Raw genomic sequence first — 16,425 nt, 5'->3', positions numbered from 1 at the left:
TAATATTATATTATTAATATATAACAAACAGATATGTAACACATTAGTATATATCAGATTAAATACAACATATTGTGAAATAGATATCAGTCTTACTGTAAAATATATCAAATATACATGCACAAATGACTCTATAGCTCAGATTACCTGGTGAAACCATTGCTATAACACCTTCAAGTAAACAAGCTACTAGGGATGAGCGAGTACAGCATTATCTGTATCTGTATCCGTACTCGGACTGGGCGGGGCCTAACCCGGAAGTGGTCTGGTTGTCTTGAATTGGGCGGGGCTTTAACCGGTATGTTATTTTAAGCATGCCTGCACGATCCGTTCTGCGCATGTGCAAGATGTTAGCGCATGCACAGATGATATCATGATCAATGCGGATTTACGAAACTGCACGATCTGTTCCCAGACAGTTAAAGAAAGCTAACGATGTTAGTTTAGCTAACAGCTAATTCGGCTAACCATTAGCTGAGACAGCATTTACAAGACCCTCAAAACTTAAAATAACTGTTTGAATATATAACAGCTCTTACGTCAGTTCTACTTTACTTGTGCTCATATAAAATACAATCACGCAATACTTGTCTTTATTATTACTGTAAAGTCATAATTTAGCTGTAGCTGCTTTTCCCACTGTTTAGTTTGAGTAACGTTATTTTAGGCTGAATCAAACTGTCAGCCTGTTAGCCGAAATAGCCGTTAGCTAAACTAGCGTCAGCTTCCCGGTTGAGGCTAACCGTTCTCTTAGCTAATACATCAGTAGACGATCTGTCATAGCGTTAGTTGTTGCAGTTAGCCGTTAGCCTCATGGATGTATTAACAGGACGGTTAGCCTCCACTGCCGTTAGCTTCCCGGCTAGCCGCTAGCTTTGATTCAGTTTACAATAACGTTACTCAAACTAAACAGTGGGAAAAGCAGCTACGGCTAAATTAAGACTTTACATTAATAATAAAAACAAGTATTAAGTGATTGTGTTTTAATTGAGCACAAGTAATGTGGAACTGACGTAACCCACTATTATAAATAACGCTGTTACGGTATATAATATATATATATAGATATATTTTGTGTTTGTGGGTCTTTGCTGTCTCAGCTAGCAGTTAGCCGAATTAACCGTTAGCTAAACTAACATTAGCCTTCCGGTGGAGGCTAAAAGCAGACCGCTACTGTGGAACGGATCGTGAAGTGCCGTAAATCCCTGGTAAATCCTCGCACATCATGATTATCATCTGCGTTTGCGCTAACATATTGCACATGCGCAGAACGGATCGTGCAGGCAGGCAAATTCAAAGCTTTCTCCACTCTGCAAGATATGAAAATATGTTACAGAATATCAAACCCTTTTTTCTTCAGGGTTTTCTTTGTTTTAAAAAGCAATCCCTTTGAGATTTTTTTGTCTAAAATATTGTCTGAATCATCCATTAATTATATAACAGAACTGTAAGAAGGACCTAATAAAATTAAGTACACAATACAGTACTTTTATCTGAGGGCATGGTGTGGCGTTTGTTGTGCGTGTGTGTGTGGATGTGTGTGTGTGTGTGTGTGGCTGAAGGAGTGTGAGTTTCCTGTGAATCAGGACAGGAGTCACGTAAACAATTCTTAATTGACTCCCACCAGCATATGATTCATTAATTTGAATCATATGAAAAGCTAGGAGAAGTTGTCCGCAGGACGGAGAGAAGTGATGGCAAGAGCAGAGGGGGAGTTGAGGTGGGTAAGAGGGGGAGTTTTAGGGAGGAGCAGGGAGTGGTGGGTGAGGTGTTGGATTGAGGTTTTGGATTCTCTCCTGCATGTCGGGACTCATTCCTGCGCTCTCCTCTTGCTCTGCACATCTGTGAATCACGTCTGTTCTTGGAATTCATCTTCAAATAACACCTTCAAAACATGTCACACGCTTCTATTGCCTATGAGTGAAACCTGTGGATTATCGTGACCTCTGCAAAAGGAGGTTATCTTTTGTTGGGTTGTTAGCTAGGTATCTTACGTCTGTTCCAGTGAGATTTGGTGAAAAGTTACTCTATGAGCCATGGGAAATCTTCCATCATGAGACATTTTATGATTTATTTTCCACCCACAAAGGTCTTTCTGACATTATTGAAAAACTACTTTTTAAGTCTTGCTGTTTTACTATTAATTCTTACAATATTACGAATATTGTTTCAGAGTTGAACTCCTGCATCAAACCTGATGGTTTTTTGAACCAATGTTATCAGATCAGCTGTTTATTCAGTCTGCAGCTCCTCTATATTTTGTTCTGCATTCAGTTTTCTGGCATTAAAATAAAGTAACTGTTAGATGGTTGTATGCAAACAGGAAGCAGAATAATCCAAAACAAGAGGACAAGGGAAGAACCATAGAAATAAAAGGGTAATTCTATAGGTATAACAATAAATGGTATTTCTATGGGGAAAACAATCCAACTCAGATTCCCAGCTCCCACACACACACTGCAGAACACACAACAGCAGACCAGAACTCAACAAGCCTTTTTCAAATCAAAGCAGAGAATGGTTGTCCAGCACAACAAACAGTCTAACCGTACGTTCACACCGCCACCGACTTGAGCGTCTAAAGTTACCGGAAGTCATTCATTTTCAATGGAAGCCGGCTTCTCTCAGCTGCAAGGAGCGGCAAATCTGTCGGCGTCGCGTTTTGGGCGTTTAGAGCGTGTTGAGCGTCAATCAGAAAGTTGAAATTTTTCAACTTTATGGTAATGAGCTATGACGCGGTTCAGCGGCAAGCAGCGGCTAACGCCAGCCGCCAAACGGAATATAGACGTCCTTCACGCTGGCTGATCCTGGAGAAACATACGATGTAATCTTTCGTTCCTACCAAAACATTAATTCTGAGGACAAGCTCATAATCGCCGTTGCTGGGTTACCTTTCGTTTATAATACAACGTTGTTTGTACATAGGAACAAGTTAACGCTACCTGCCGGTCACATCCGCTCACAGTGAAGTCCGGCACGGGTCACTAGATTAGTCTGGCGGCTGCTCGCTCTGCCTGCACGCCTCTATGGCTCAGCGGCTAACGAGCGAGCCATAGCGGCATGCCAGCGGCTAACAAGCGAGCTAACTGCTAACAGACCCCGTTGCGACCAATTAATACAACTTCTGTCATTATATATGTAATTTATAAAGGTTTCTAGTGTCAGTGTATTGGCCGTGGCAGCGTGCGCTTCTCCCGGTCGAACAGAAAACGCCGCCACGTCAGAGCGGCCAAAGCGTCACAAAGCTTCCCCGTACTTTTTGACAAGCGTCTTTGGCGGGGCGGCCAGAGCTTTTTTGCAGCTCAAGTCGGTGGCGGTGTGTACGTACGGTAAAGCTATTATGGCAACACAGATTCAAACCAATTGCACATACTACATAGTACGAGTGCAGGTCCAGCAGGGCGCTGACAATCAGCCAAACGTCTCTGGAGGACTGTCGGGGTCAGAGGACAGCGACTACGAGGCTGAACAGGACTTGAGTGACGGTGAAAACGACGACGACGAGGAGTGGAATTACCTGGAGCTCTTCCAGCTGCACAACAACCTGAAGTGCTTCGAACAAATCTACTACAACAATGCAATGGTTGACCAGCAGGTAGGTAACTCATAAAAACATATTTAGGGCCCGAGCGCCGACAGCGGCGAAGGCCCTATTGTAGGCCTAATTGAAGGAATTATCCTTTTTCTTTCTTTCTTATTATTTTCCGTCAAATGAATTGCCTTTTTGGAGGACTTATCATATTCAAAAACTCACCAAATTTGGCGGTCGCATCAAGTCTGGTGAAAATTTACGTATTTTAGTGGTTTCGGGAATAGGCGCACAATGTAGAGGTTTACTCCTTGACGCAGTGGGCCGGGGTTTGACTCAGACCTGCGGCCCATGTCAGTCCCCCCCCCCCCCATCCACTTTCATGTCTTCAGCTGTCCTGTGAAATAAGGGCCTGAAAATGCCCAAAAAATAATCTGTAAAAAAAAAAAAAAAGGACATCTGCAATTCTTCAAATGATATCACCTCAAAATTTTGCACAACAGATTTTCTGAGAAAATTCAGTTAGTATGTGTTTGTTATTATCAATATAGACAACGTAATTGTATATCACGATATAGGATTTCATCACGATATGATTCTATTGAAATTATTACTATATTAAAATTTTGTCCAGCACTAAATTTGGCATATATAAACAAAATCAACAATTAGCAAACGCCTCAAGACCTTAGCTAATGTTAACACTTACCATACAACTGACTGTGGAGGCCTACCTTAAACTAATTAATCTTTCAAGTATTCTTTCATTCATCTATTGTTAATTACAAGTGGCAACATGAGGTCTTGTAATTTGATTCCCAACAGCACGCTGAGAGCAAGGACTTGGGCAGCTTTGAAATGGGTCTTCTACAGAACTCCTCTTCCTGCTCCTCCTCCTCCCCAACACCTCCTCACCACTCCTCCTCCTCCTCCTTCTCCTCCTCCTTCTCCCCAGCACCACCACCACCTCCTCCATTATCATCATCCCCACCACCACCATCTGGGCTGACGCCGCGCGGGGACAGGCCAGCTTGCGCGGGGGACGGCCCAGCTTGCGCGGCAGCTTCCAGGGCGCTGTGCTGTATGAGGAAGTAGTCACCACATCTGCATTCACAGAGAATGTGGATTGTTACGGCCCTGCGTAATTTTGTCCTTCTCTGATTAGGCTGATCGTGGACACCTGTGGGCCCAGTGGGTGCTGAGTGTTTAAAGCCTGGTGCTAGGGCTGAATGGACTCTCTCTGATGCCACGTCCCCGTCAGCGGAGGCGTCCCCCATCCCGGATGTCGCTTTTGTGTTTCATTTTCTAGTTTATGTCAATAAATTACTTTTGTTATACCGTCATATGTGGTGCGTCTCCATATTTGTCACGGTCCGAGAGCCAGGTCGTGACAGGATCTACACGATGCAGACCACACAGACCACCAACAGGATGCAGACCACACAGACCACCAACAGGATGGAGTCGGAGAGGATTAGCTGTGAAGCTGTAAGCAACTATCTAATAAACCAGTGCTTTGTTATCTTCATGCTATTTAATTTAGCAGGCAGTCTGCTTATAACAGGGGTGCTCATTAGGTCGATCGCGATCTACCGGTCGATCGCCAAGGCGGTGGGGGTAGATCGCATGGCATTAAAAAATAAATAAAGATGTCAGCCTATCATCCATCTTCACAATGCCAATATTCTATTTGTCACTTGATTGACATACAGGACAACCAGTCTAACGTCTGATATTTTCGTCAGCCAATCATCCAATCCTTACTATGACATTTGTCACTTGATTGACATACAGGACAACCAGTCTAACGTCTGATTTTTTTCATGGGTAGCACTCAGCACGCATGTGCATGTGCAGCGTAGCGGAAAAATTCAGTAAGCAAGCGAGTTTGCCGAGTTAGCCTAGCTAAGTTATATCTAATAATCTCAAAAAACGATATAAAAATGAGTGGGGTAGTGGACCAAGTAAAAAGCCAAAAACTTACCACTTCCATACAGAATGGGAGGAGGACTTTTTTTTCACAATGTCCTATTCAAAGTGCATTTTGCCTTATCTGCAAATCTACCATGCTATTCAGAAGAAGGGAAATGTGGAGCGGCATTTTCGGACTGTTCATAAAAGCTACGACACTGAGTTCCCTCCGAAAAGTGAACTGAGAAGGAGAAAGGTGAAAGAACTAAAATCCCAGCTGTCTGGACAGCAGGCCTTTTTCTCACAGCTTACCACGAAAGCAAAGACCGCCACCGAAGCATCGTTCCGGGTGAGTCACATCATCGTTAACACAAGAAATCCTTCCAAGACGGAGAGATGATTAAAGAGGCATTTATTGAAGCGGCTGATTCGTGTTCAAGACTTTAAAAACAAACCTGATAGTATCTTCAATCAAATCTCTCCAGCTGTCAAGAAGTACAGTTACACGGCGCTGTGAAGCAATGGCCGAGGATGTGACCGAAAACTTAGGAGGGACATCGCAGACTGCGAGTGTTTCTCACTGCAATTAGACGAGTCTACAGACGTGAGTGACACAGCCAGTTGTGCATTTTTATTCGTATGGTGTTTACCGATATGACTGCAAAAGAGGAGCTGTTAACAGTACTGCCTATGAAAGAACACACGCGGGGAGAGGACATTTTTCAGTCTTTCAAAAACTTTATCGAGAAAACTCAGCTTCCAGTGTGCAAATTGGTGTCCATTACCCGGACGGTGCGCCCGCGATGGTTGGCCGCTCGAATGGATTTATTGCCAAATGCAGGGAGGATGATGCCTTCCCCGACTTCCTCAATTACCCTGCATAATACACACAACAGCGTATGCACAAAAATGCTCAACATGAAAGAGATAATGGATGTGGCAACGAAAATTGCCTGTTCTATTCGCGCCAGATCTCTTCAAAGACGGCTGTTCCGTGTGCATTGGAGAAGGCGGACTGTGAACACACTGAATTGTTGCTACACACTGACGTAAGATGGCTTAGTCGAGGGAATTCTTGCAAAGATTTCGAGAGCTCTGTCCAGAGATTAAAGAGTTTTTATTTGTATCTAAAAATGCTGAATACAACCAGCTAAATGACAATCAGTGGCTACTAGACTTAGCCTTTTTAACCGATCTGACCAACATGTTGAATGACCTTAATGTTGAACTGCAAGGAAAAGAAAGACAAAACAGTGGTCAATATGATCAGCTCAGTCAATGCGTTCAACGAAAATGCAACATCTCTGCGCAAAGCTGCAGCGCCATGATTTGGCAAACTTTCAGAACCTCATGTCAGAACTGGAGACCACAAGGGAAGGATGTGCGCAACTTGACAATGGACGCTACACAGAGCAGATTGAAAACTGTCTGTCAGACTTTACAACAACGGTTTCAAGACTTTGCATTATTGGAGCCAGTTGCTACATTCATGTGCTACCCTTTTCGGGAAGAGCTGAGGTGGATTTACTTGCATCAAAAATTGCAACACTTTTCATCTGAACTCGTCTGGAGTGGAGGATGAGATCCTGACATGCAAGCTGACATTGAGCTCAAGTCTAGGCTCATGGACAGTTTTGGAACTTGCTGACAGAGGAAAAGTACCCCAAATGAGAAAATGTGCTACCTCCTTGACCGCATTGTTTGGCTCCACTTATTATGTGAGTCAGCCTTTCCCACATGAAGATTATAGGTCCAAATACCGTTCGAACATGACTGATGATCATTTGGAAATGTGCTTGAGGCTGGCTATCAGCAGCTACTGTCCGGACTATGCATCCCGGCTGATTCCATTCAGGGCAAGTCGTCAGAGTGAGGCGATGACAAAAAAAATGTACGTTGTATTGTGCTTAGGGTTAATGCAGTTATGCAAGGTACACCCACTTATATTGCACATATCATTTTCAATATATTTATGAATAAATATATGTTTTTTGCATTTTTATAGTAGGTAGATCATTTTGACTTGGTCATTTTAAAAGTAGCTCGCAAGCTGAAAAAGTGTGGTCACCCCTGGCTTATAATGTCAAACTAGAGCTGGGCTATACTGGTAAATTTACTGGGCGATATGTTAGGGTTGACTATTGGTGCTTTTACAAAATATTTACACGAGAGTTTGGATAAAGAAGCGGCAATAATGTGGATACAATGACTAAGTTAGAAAGGTACTTGCACACTGAGTCTGAAATGTTCGTGTGCATTTTTCTCATCAGTCTTCCTAAAAATTGGTCACACAGAGGTATCCGAATCAAAATCAGCTTGGAAGACTATCTTGAGTTCTGAGACAATATGTTGCACTCTGCCAGCGTCTGATAGGCTCATGCTTTCTCCTTCTCAAAACACAACATGTTTCCTCTGGATGCGGGGGGGGGAAACGCAGAAAATTCAACCCTGAATTCAGCTAATGATGGATTGGAATTTTCAGAGCTAGTGTGTAAACTGAAGTTGTTGTTTTTTTAACGTCTGAAATGTTGGACGTAAATTTGAACTCAGCAAGGTGAATAAAGGCGAATAATAAAAACAGCCTTCATCACCCAACAGTCATCATCGTCTTTAAAAGCAGGAAAAAAAAACAATCTTGCATCATGTTACCATATCCAACATTTAAGACCATATCCAGCCTCATATCAATGGCGATAATAATATGGATATATTGCCCAGCCCATTGTGGACCCATGCGACGCCCCTTCTTCTTCTCCTCAGGTGGTTTGAACCAGTCAGGGCGGGGATGCAGATTCTATGCAGTTGGTTTACATTGTCCATGTCAGTAAGAATTACTTTAATGTTGACGTATCTAGTAGGCCTGCACACATTCATCGTATAAAATTGCGATCTCAATTCACCTGCTCACAAGTTATTTTTAAAGACCTGATTTTTTTTTTTATGACTTTGGTTCTCATTTAATTCTACGGGCGACTGCACACGAACACTACTACTGTCTCCCGAGCGCTGCCATGCTAGTGGCATGAGCTTTCCTCATGCACTATCAAACGTTTCTCCGTTCTCAGTCTTCCCTTCCCATCTTGTGTGTGTCCTTATCAAACTTTAACTGAATGCCGTCCTACACTTGACACACATTAAGACTCCTTTCCTGTTCAGAAGCGCTGCAGTGGGATCCTTTGCGTTTCCACCAGCTCCACAGACCGCTGCGCTGCTCCCTTCTTTGGTTCTTTTTTATTTTCAGTTATTTTCACACTCACAGACACATACATCAATTGTGAGTGTGTGTGTCTGTGAGTGTGAAAAAGATACAGAGAGAGAGAGAGAAACGAAGAGAGAGATGGGGGGCGTGGGGTTGGAATGTGGTTGTGTGTGTATCTTCATTTATACCGCAACTGCCTTTTATATTTTTTTATAAAACACAGCAAGAAAGTTTCAGACGCTCAAAAAAACTGGTTAGAGCCAGCAGGCAGTTTAAAAAAAAAAAAAAAAACTCCAGACGGCAGAGATGCAACACGAGTCGTATTCTACCAACACCATGTCTAAACAAACCCCACGTTACCAGAAGTCTCCTGGTTACTAGGTACTAGTTCAAACCGAAGTATCAAACAAACCTGAAGCTAGAAGAAACCCTAAATGTTAACAGAAAAGCCCCGCGGACCTGAGGGAGAGAGCTGTTCACTTCTCTGTGTCCTGTAGGGGTGGGCGTATTGATCTAAATATCGATAGTATCGATGCCAACGCTGGTATTGGTATTTGATCGATACAACTGTAATTGAATCGATATTTAAATTTAGATATTTCTCCTCTACGTTCACTATAACTTGCTTGTGTCTTCACTTTCCTGAGCAAACGCCGCTTTCACATGCTGGCCCACATTGCTCTCCTCCCCCTCCTGCTCTCTGCTGTGTTCGTTGTTGTGTCGTCACTGTGCTCACTGACACAACGCGCAGAGGACAGGGACCGCTGCTGTATTCATTCTACAGTGCCTAATAACTAATAAATTTGTGCACTTCAATACATTAAAAAAAATATTGCCTAAAGAATTGATCATTCATTCACCTCAGAAATAATGAAATGCTCTCCCCTACACAAAGTATTTTTTAAGTAAGTAAAAGTATCGTATTGGTATCGGTATCGGCAATACAGACCCTATATGTATTTGGTGTCGGATCGATACCAAATTTTGCAGTAGTATCGCCCACCATAGTGTCCTGAGTGCGTGTGAGCGGCTGCGGCCAGTGTTGCCAGATTTGCGAGAACAATACGCAACCAGGCCTGTGAAAACAAGCCCAAATAAGCGACTTTTTCTACGGAGCCCCCCTAAGATCCTGGAAGAGGAAAAAATGCACGGTTTTACAATCCATGTGGACAGATGGTAAACTGACATACGGTAGGCTAGAGTTTATTTATTTCCCCTCCTGAGCTTAGGACAATGACCACAGGATGGAGTTTTTAAACATTAATAAACTGATGGGATTTGAAATATAGACACTTTTTCACAGTGATTTTGAGTTGTTCCTAAGACGGGTAGAATCCATTCTTTCCTCCTTTCTCCGATTCTTTGTTATACTTTCCCGTATTTCACCCCACTTTATCCCGGCCATTTATTCCTCAAAAAACTCTCCTACAGTACACTCACCATTAGTCGCTATACTCGGCATTTTCCTAACCAGAAAACAACAGACTGCCCTGCTCTGCCTCTGATTGGCTGGTACTCGTCGTTCCATCTGGGTCAGAGCCAATTAGAAGCAGGAAGTGGGTGGGAAATAAACGCTACTGTCTATAGTGTTTATGTGGAAAAGGGCGGGATCGAGCGAACCGGCAAGAACAAGCTGGGAACAAGCCCAAATAAGCAACCACACTTTAGCGGACAACCAAAAAAAAACGCAACCCGCGACTACCAATATTTGTAAGCGACTTTACAAAAAAAACAAGCCAAAGTGCTTATAATAAGCGGACTTGGCAACACGGGGAGCGGCACCAGCAACACAAGAAATCTTTGTTTGTAGGGAGGGGCGCTGGGACTAGCCTATCACAGAATAGTGTAGGGGAGGGGCGCTGGGACTAGCCTATCACAGAATAGTGTAGGGGAGGGGCGCTGGGACTAGCCCATCACAGATAGGTTAGGGGAGGGTGCGGGTGTGGGACTAGCCTATCACAGAATAGTGTAAGGGAGAGGCGCCGTGACTAGCACTGTGACTAGCCTATCACAGAACGGAGACACAGTCAGTGGAGACTTTCATTGAATCCGATTACGGATATTGACTCACAAGACACACAAGACCACAAACAAACAATAACTACAGCTAGTCTGACATTCCAGACCAGTCTGATGCCTGTTGGCCAGTAATCCCCTCAGCTCAGAAGCGTATAGACCTCCAAAACACGTCAGGTTTTTATTTTTGTAAAACTTAAAACTGGGACACTAGACCTAGAGCTGTTCTCATTAGGGGCTGAGCCCCCCCCAAAGGTCTGATCCTAGACTCACCCCTGCTGCTACTTCAACCTCCACTCCACTACACCTCAGAGGGGAATGTCTCAAGATAAAAAGTCCCAATATTTCAAGATAAAAAGTCCCAATATTTCAAGATAAAAAGTCCTAATATTTCAAAATTAAAAGTCCTAATATCCCAAGATAGAAAGTCCTAATATTTCAAGATAAAAAGTCCTAATATTTCAAAATTAAAAGTCCTAATATCCCAAGATAGAAAGTCCTAATATTTCAAGATAGAAAGTCCTAATATTTCAAAATTAAAAGTCCTAATATTTCATGATAAAAAATCCTAATATTTCAAAATTAAAAGTCCTAATATTTCATGATAAAAAATCCTAATGTTTCAAGATAAAAAGTCTAAATATTTCAAGATAAAAAGTCCCAATATTTTTATGATAAAGATCATAATATTTCAGATAATAGAAAAGATCCATATTTCATAATCATCCTGATGAGCGGCCCTACTTTGGACAGCACGCTGTCAAAATGTCCGTGTCCAGCCTGAGTGATACTCTCAAATTGATAACGGGCCTGGAGGGTGTCTTGAACCCAAAATCTCCGAGTGCGACGTCTTCTCCACAAATACAATACATCTTACAAAAACTACAATAATTGTCATGTATTTTTAGGACGTCATGCATCACGTGACTTCTAATCCACACCACGTGACCTCCAACAAAAACGCCATGGCGGCGTCCTGTTCTGTAGGACTTGCAACAAGATCAGGTACTGAGCTCAGACGCTGTCCGTGCGGTCGAGATACGCGGAGCGTAGCGTCCTCACGCAAAAACTAACGTCCGTAAAACATGTAACGACGGCGGCTCAGCTTGACGTCTTGTACGTATAGGGCCAGTGTGTGTTGTACTGACCGCTGTTAGTCTTGTACGTAAGTCGCTTAACGTAACGTGAAGCTAACTGTGTGCCCTGGGGCTCCGTCTAATCACTGGTTCCACACATCAACAGTGGCAGAATATTTACGCTTCTGACTATAGCATGTTGTCCGTTGCGACACCGACACCACCGCTAACCGTCGACGTCGTCCATCGTCCGCTTATCCGGTATTGGGTCGCGCGAGCCACATTCACCAGCACCACTTGGGGATCCGAGGTCCCCAGCCAGGTTGGCGATATAATCCTCCACCTAGTCCTGTGTCTTCCCCGAGGTCTCTATAGAGCCAGTATGGTTGTCCCCCTCCCCCGAGTGTCCCCAGGACCCTAGCTGTACAGGTACTTAGGTTGGCAGTATCTCATCCGTTAGGGAGTTGAGTTGGGGTTGGGACCGGTGGAGTTGGTTCAGGTTACAGTTCTGTATGGACCAAAAAGTACGGAGTGTGGTTGGTGGCTGGAGAGATGCTATTACTTACGACTTACACTGGTACTGGCACTGCCAGGTACTCTTGAGCAAGGCACCGTACCCCTCCAACCGGTCAGGGTGCTGGTTTGGCTGGCAGCCCACTCACTCTGACATCTCTTCATTATGTGCATGTACAGATCCCGAGCATGTGTGTGTGGTTCAGGACTGTGTGTGATAACTAAGTTGGACACAGAGTGTAAATTGTAATTAATAATAAAATTAAAAATACCAGATGCCCGAACCACCTCAACTGAATAACTATATGAATAACAGTTTCAGTCATTAGACTGTACAGGGGGGGACACTGAGTGTGCTTTGCATATGATTTCACCCCCCCTGTGGCCTCAAAGTCCCCGTGCACAGCACGACTCTACATTGCATCACTGCTATGCTTTAATAATAAACCTGACTTTTTTATAATTAATAAAAGTCATAATTCTAGATTTTTACGTTTACAAAGTCTTATTCATTAACATAGCAAAACTAATTTAAATAGAAATGCTGGTGCACTGACTGCAGCATTTGTTATGTGTGCATGTTTGTTGTGTGGCAAAGATATGTCATAAACTGCTCAATATTATCTGCAGTAGTCTATCAGAAATCAGTACAGTAAATAAGTACAATTAAAACATAAAGCAGTTCGTGGTCTTCATGTAATACCCATGGCCCTTACGTAGTGACATAAGTTATTTAGTTCTATTCCCATATCATGTTGGCTTTTATTGGACAGAAAGAGGGGGATTACATGCAAAATTTCCCGGCTCAAAGACTCACTGGTGACTTAAGAATTGCCTTTTTTCTTATTTTAAAGATTAATTTTGAAATTTTTGACAGGACAGTCAGGTGAGAAAGGGGAGAGAGGGGGGGAGGGGAGACATGGAAATTGTCCAGGTCGGTCCCAAACTGTGGACCTCTGCATCAAGACACAAACCTCTCAGTACATGTGCGCCTGATCTCCCACTGAACCAACCCGGCCACAAGAATTGTCTTTCTACCAATGGTTCTTCACAGAAAAGCTTTGTAAAGGGAATGCTTTCTACTTCAAGGGTTGCTTTCTTTTTCTCTAGGACTGGTGGTGGTTCCTGCGACGAGTTTGCTTTTTAAGAAGCTGTGGTCCCCCCACAGCCGTACTGTGTCAGCAACATCGCCGCTTCTTTTGGAGGAAGTGGAAAAAGTTGTCACAGTGTAGTTCGCCCAGCTTCTGTTAGACCAGCTTATGCAGTACCAAGGTACAGTCCCCATGGGTTTCTAGCCTTCCTCTTTGTCAGCTCCCCCTACTGAACATCTTTTTATATTGTAGCTTGGTCTCTATCTTTAAATATTTCATCTGATTTTATATGAAGCCGTGGACAACAATATGACCCACCCTTTGTATCCTGTATCTCCTCCTGACTGTAGCACATTGTGCGGCCTGACTATGTAGGCGACCAGCTGATCCCAGAATGGCCAGACTACATAGAGATCAAAGACCAAGAGCAGATCCAAGGCCTTGCCAGAGCATGTCAGCTAGCCAGACATGTACTGGTGCTAGCTGGACGCAGTCTGAAGGTAAGCACCTAATCAGTACAAGCAGGGCTGGGCTGGACAAGATATTGTCTTAGATTTTTGATATCGTAATATGTCATAAGTGTTGTCTTTTCGTGGTTTCAACGGCTGCATTACAGTAAAGTGATGTCATTTTCTGAACTGACCAGACTGTTTTAGCTGTTCTAGTTTTTGCCTTTTCCCACTTAGTCATTATGTCCACATTATTGATGATTATTTATCACCAATTTTATTGTGTGAATATTTTGTAAAAGCACCAACCCTACAATATCATTGCAATATCAATATTAAGGTATTTGGTTAAAATATAGTGATATTTTCTTCATATGGCCCAGCCCTATTGATTATATGTGTATGTTATTAAAAACACTTAACACTTATGATATGTGACTTCCAGGTAGGTATGACCACAGAGGAAATAGACTTTATCGTGCACCAGGAGACAATCAAGCAAAGCATACCCCTCCCCCCTCAGGTCGGGGGCTTCCCCAAGTCAGTGTGTACGTCTGTGAACAACGTGGTCTGCCATGGCATACCTGACAGGTAAATGGGCAGAACATTCACTCATTATTTAGATGGGGGGGGGGGGGGGGGGGGGGGGGGGGTGTCGAATCTTTTCATGCCATGGGCTACATGGAGAAAAAGTTTTGTCCTGAACCACGAGCCTCTTAATTTGACAGACTATCATGACTACTGAGTTTTAAGCACTTTGTGCTGTACACAATTGTATTTTAATGCAGTAGGATGTTCTAATGAAAGCCTTTATTTAGATTTGTTTTACACTGTACTGTTGTTAAAATGTTTAATATAATAGTAGGTATGTCATTTTTCTCATTACATTTGTTTCCTTCCAAATGAGACTTGGTACATATGAGAAACTAAGACATGGCCACTGAGGAAATCATTTTTTATCTAAAAAGTAAACCACACTAACCACATCCAAATGAATTTTGGCAACTTAAATCTTTAAACTTTGGATATTTTTTATTGAAAGTTGAATGATAAACCAGGTTGAGAAGTTTAAAAAGAGTTGTTATCCAAAACTGTCTATCATTTTGGCAATTGTCTTCTTAGATAAATCTAATAAACCCAAACTATAGATATACCGTATACTCTGTGTTTTTAAAGAGGAGGAGGTGTTATGGTGACGCCCAGTATTAGTTGTTTTAATGTAGAAGTTTAGGGTTAGGTAACACTTGTACATTATTGAAAATGTGTAGGATTGGATTGTAAGCAGTATTCAGTTTTTGCCATATGCCAAAAATTGGAAATTTACTTTAAATAGTTTCCTGCAGCGGCAGCTTCAGGACGGAGATATCATCAACGTTGATGTCACTGTGAGTTGGTGGGCCGGACAGACACACAAACAGCCTCCAAGACACTACTGCAACGCTACCAGTCAGAACAACGCTGCTCCTAGCACTGACGTCTGCCTATTGTGATAGGTGTATTTGGATGGTTACCACGGTGACACCTCAGAGACCTTCTTGATCGGCCAGGTGGATGAGGGCGGGCAGCGATTGGTGGAAGCAGCCGGGCGATGCCGAGAGAGGCCCATCGCTGCCTGCAAGCCGGGCGCCCCGCTCTGTGTTATAGGAAACACTATCAGGTACACACACACACACACTATATACACACCAATGTATCCTCATTAGAACACATGCATACTATGTAATCACCTTCACTGTTTTCTAAATGCCAACTGATACTTTTTGTTCCTCGGTAGTGAAGTTGCTCACGCCAGTGGCTTCCAAGTGTTCCCTACTTTCATTGGACATGGGATAGGTTCCTACTTCCACTGCCATCCTGAGATCTGGCATCACGGTAAGTCTGCGTCTGTGGTCAGCAGAGACTTCTACAGGAGCCCCTGGCCTTGTGCACACGTGTGTTTGTGTACATGCATACAGGCAAAACTCAAAAAAGTTAAAAGTTTTAAGTCACTTAAAGGTGAAACTAATATATCAAATGGACTCATTACATGCAACGCAAGATACTTCAAGCCTTTAATTGTTATAATTTGATGATTATGGCTTACATTTAGGAAGCCCCTATTAAAATCTCAGAAAATTTAATATTACATGAAATCAATAAAAAAAAAAAAGGGATTTTAAAATAAGTACTGTCGGCCCTCTGAATAGTTAATCATGCATGTGTACTCAGTAATTGTTGTTCCCACATTTACTTTTTGCAGTCTGACTTTTGTTCACCACTCACCAAGTGTGCGTACGCAGGGGTCAGAGTTTGTGTGGAGGACCGCACATTCTCCCGGTTTTTTTTAAAATCACAAGCTTTGCGTGGGAAGTTGTGTACGCACATATTTAGCCCCATTTTGTGCATACGCCACGTTATAAATGAGACCGCAGTTCTTTTTTCTTTAGCCCAGGAGCGTTTTGACAAGAGGACTACGAGAAAGTGGAGGCCGGGGGTGTAGCCTTGACCAACTGCCACTTTGCCCGTTTTTGAAAGCCATGATGTCTCTTCTCTTGGGGGGGGGGGGCAAATTCTCTAGGCGGGTGTAGCAGAGAAAGGGGAGGTAACCTGCCCTTTATGACTCATAAGGGGAAGATTCCAGATGGGCCCAATTGAGCTTTTA

At 43.0% G+C, this 16,425-nt stretch overlaps 2 protein-coding genes across 2 annotated transcripts; both read left to right on the top strand.

The window, feature by feature from the left end:
• The first annotated feature begins 4,873 nt into the window (after positions 1–4,873).
• Positions 4,874–14,604, top strand: LOC116685195 (methionine aminopeptidase 1D, mitochondrial-like). Its single transcript, XM_032510371.1, has 3 exons — positions 4,874–5,017; positions 13,686–13,835; positions 14,230–14,604. The coding sequence occupies exons 1-3, from the start codon at positions 4,874–4,876 to the stop codon at positions 14,377–14,379; spliced, it is 444 nt and encodes a 147-aa protein (XP_032366262.1). The 3' UTR covers positions 14,380–14,604.
• On the top strand, positions 14,457–15,715 carry LOC116685194 (methionine aminopeptidase 1D, mitochondrial-like; the record flags this gene model as incomplete). Its single annotated transcript, XM_032510370.1, has 4 exons — positions 14,457–14,476; positions 15,070–15,169; positions 15,278–15,441; positions 15,559–15,715. Coding segments are annotated over exons 1-4 (441 nt in total), but the record flags the coding sequence as incomplete, so codon positions are not given.
• Between the last annotated feature and the right edge of the window lie 710 nt (positions 15,716–16,425).

Source organism: Etheostoma spectabile, unplaced genomic scaffold (assembly GCF_008692095.1).
Source record: "Etheostoma spectabile isolate EspeVRDwgs_2016 unplaced genomic scaffold, UIUC_Espe_1.0 scaffold00569619, whole genome shotgun sequence".
In the NCBI taxonomy this organism is placed as follows: Eukaryota; Metazoa; Chordata; class Actinopteri; order Perciformes; family Percidae; genus Etheostoma; species Etheostoma spectabile.
Note: the sequence above shows the minus strand (reverse complement) of the source record. Positions and strands in the feature narration are given on the sequence as shown.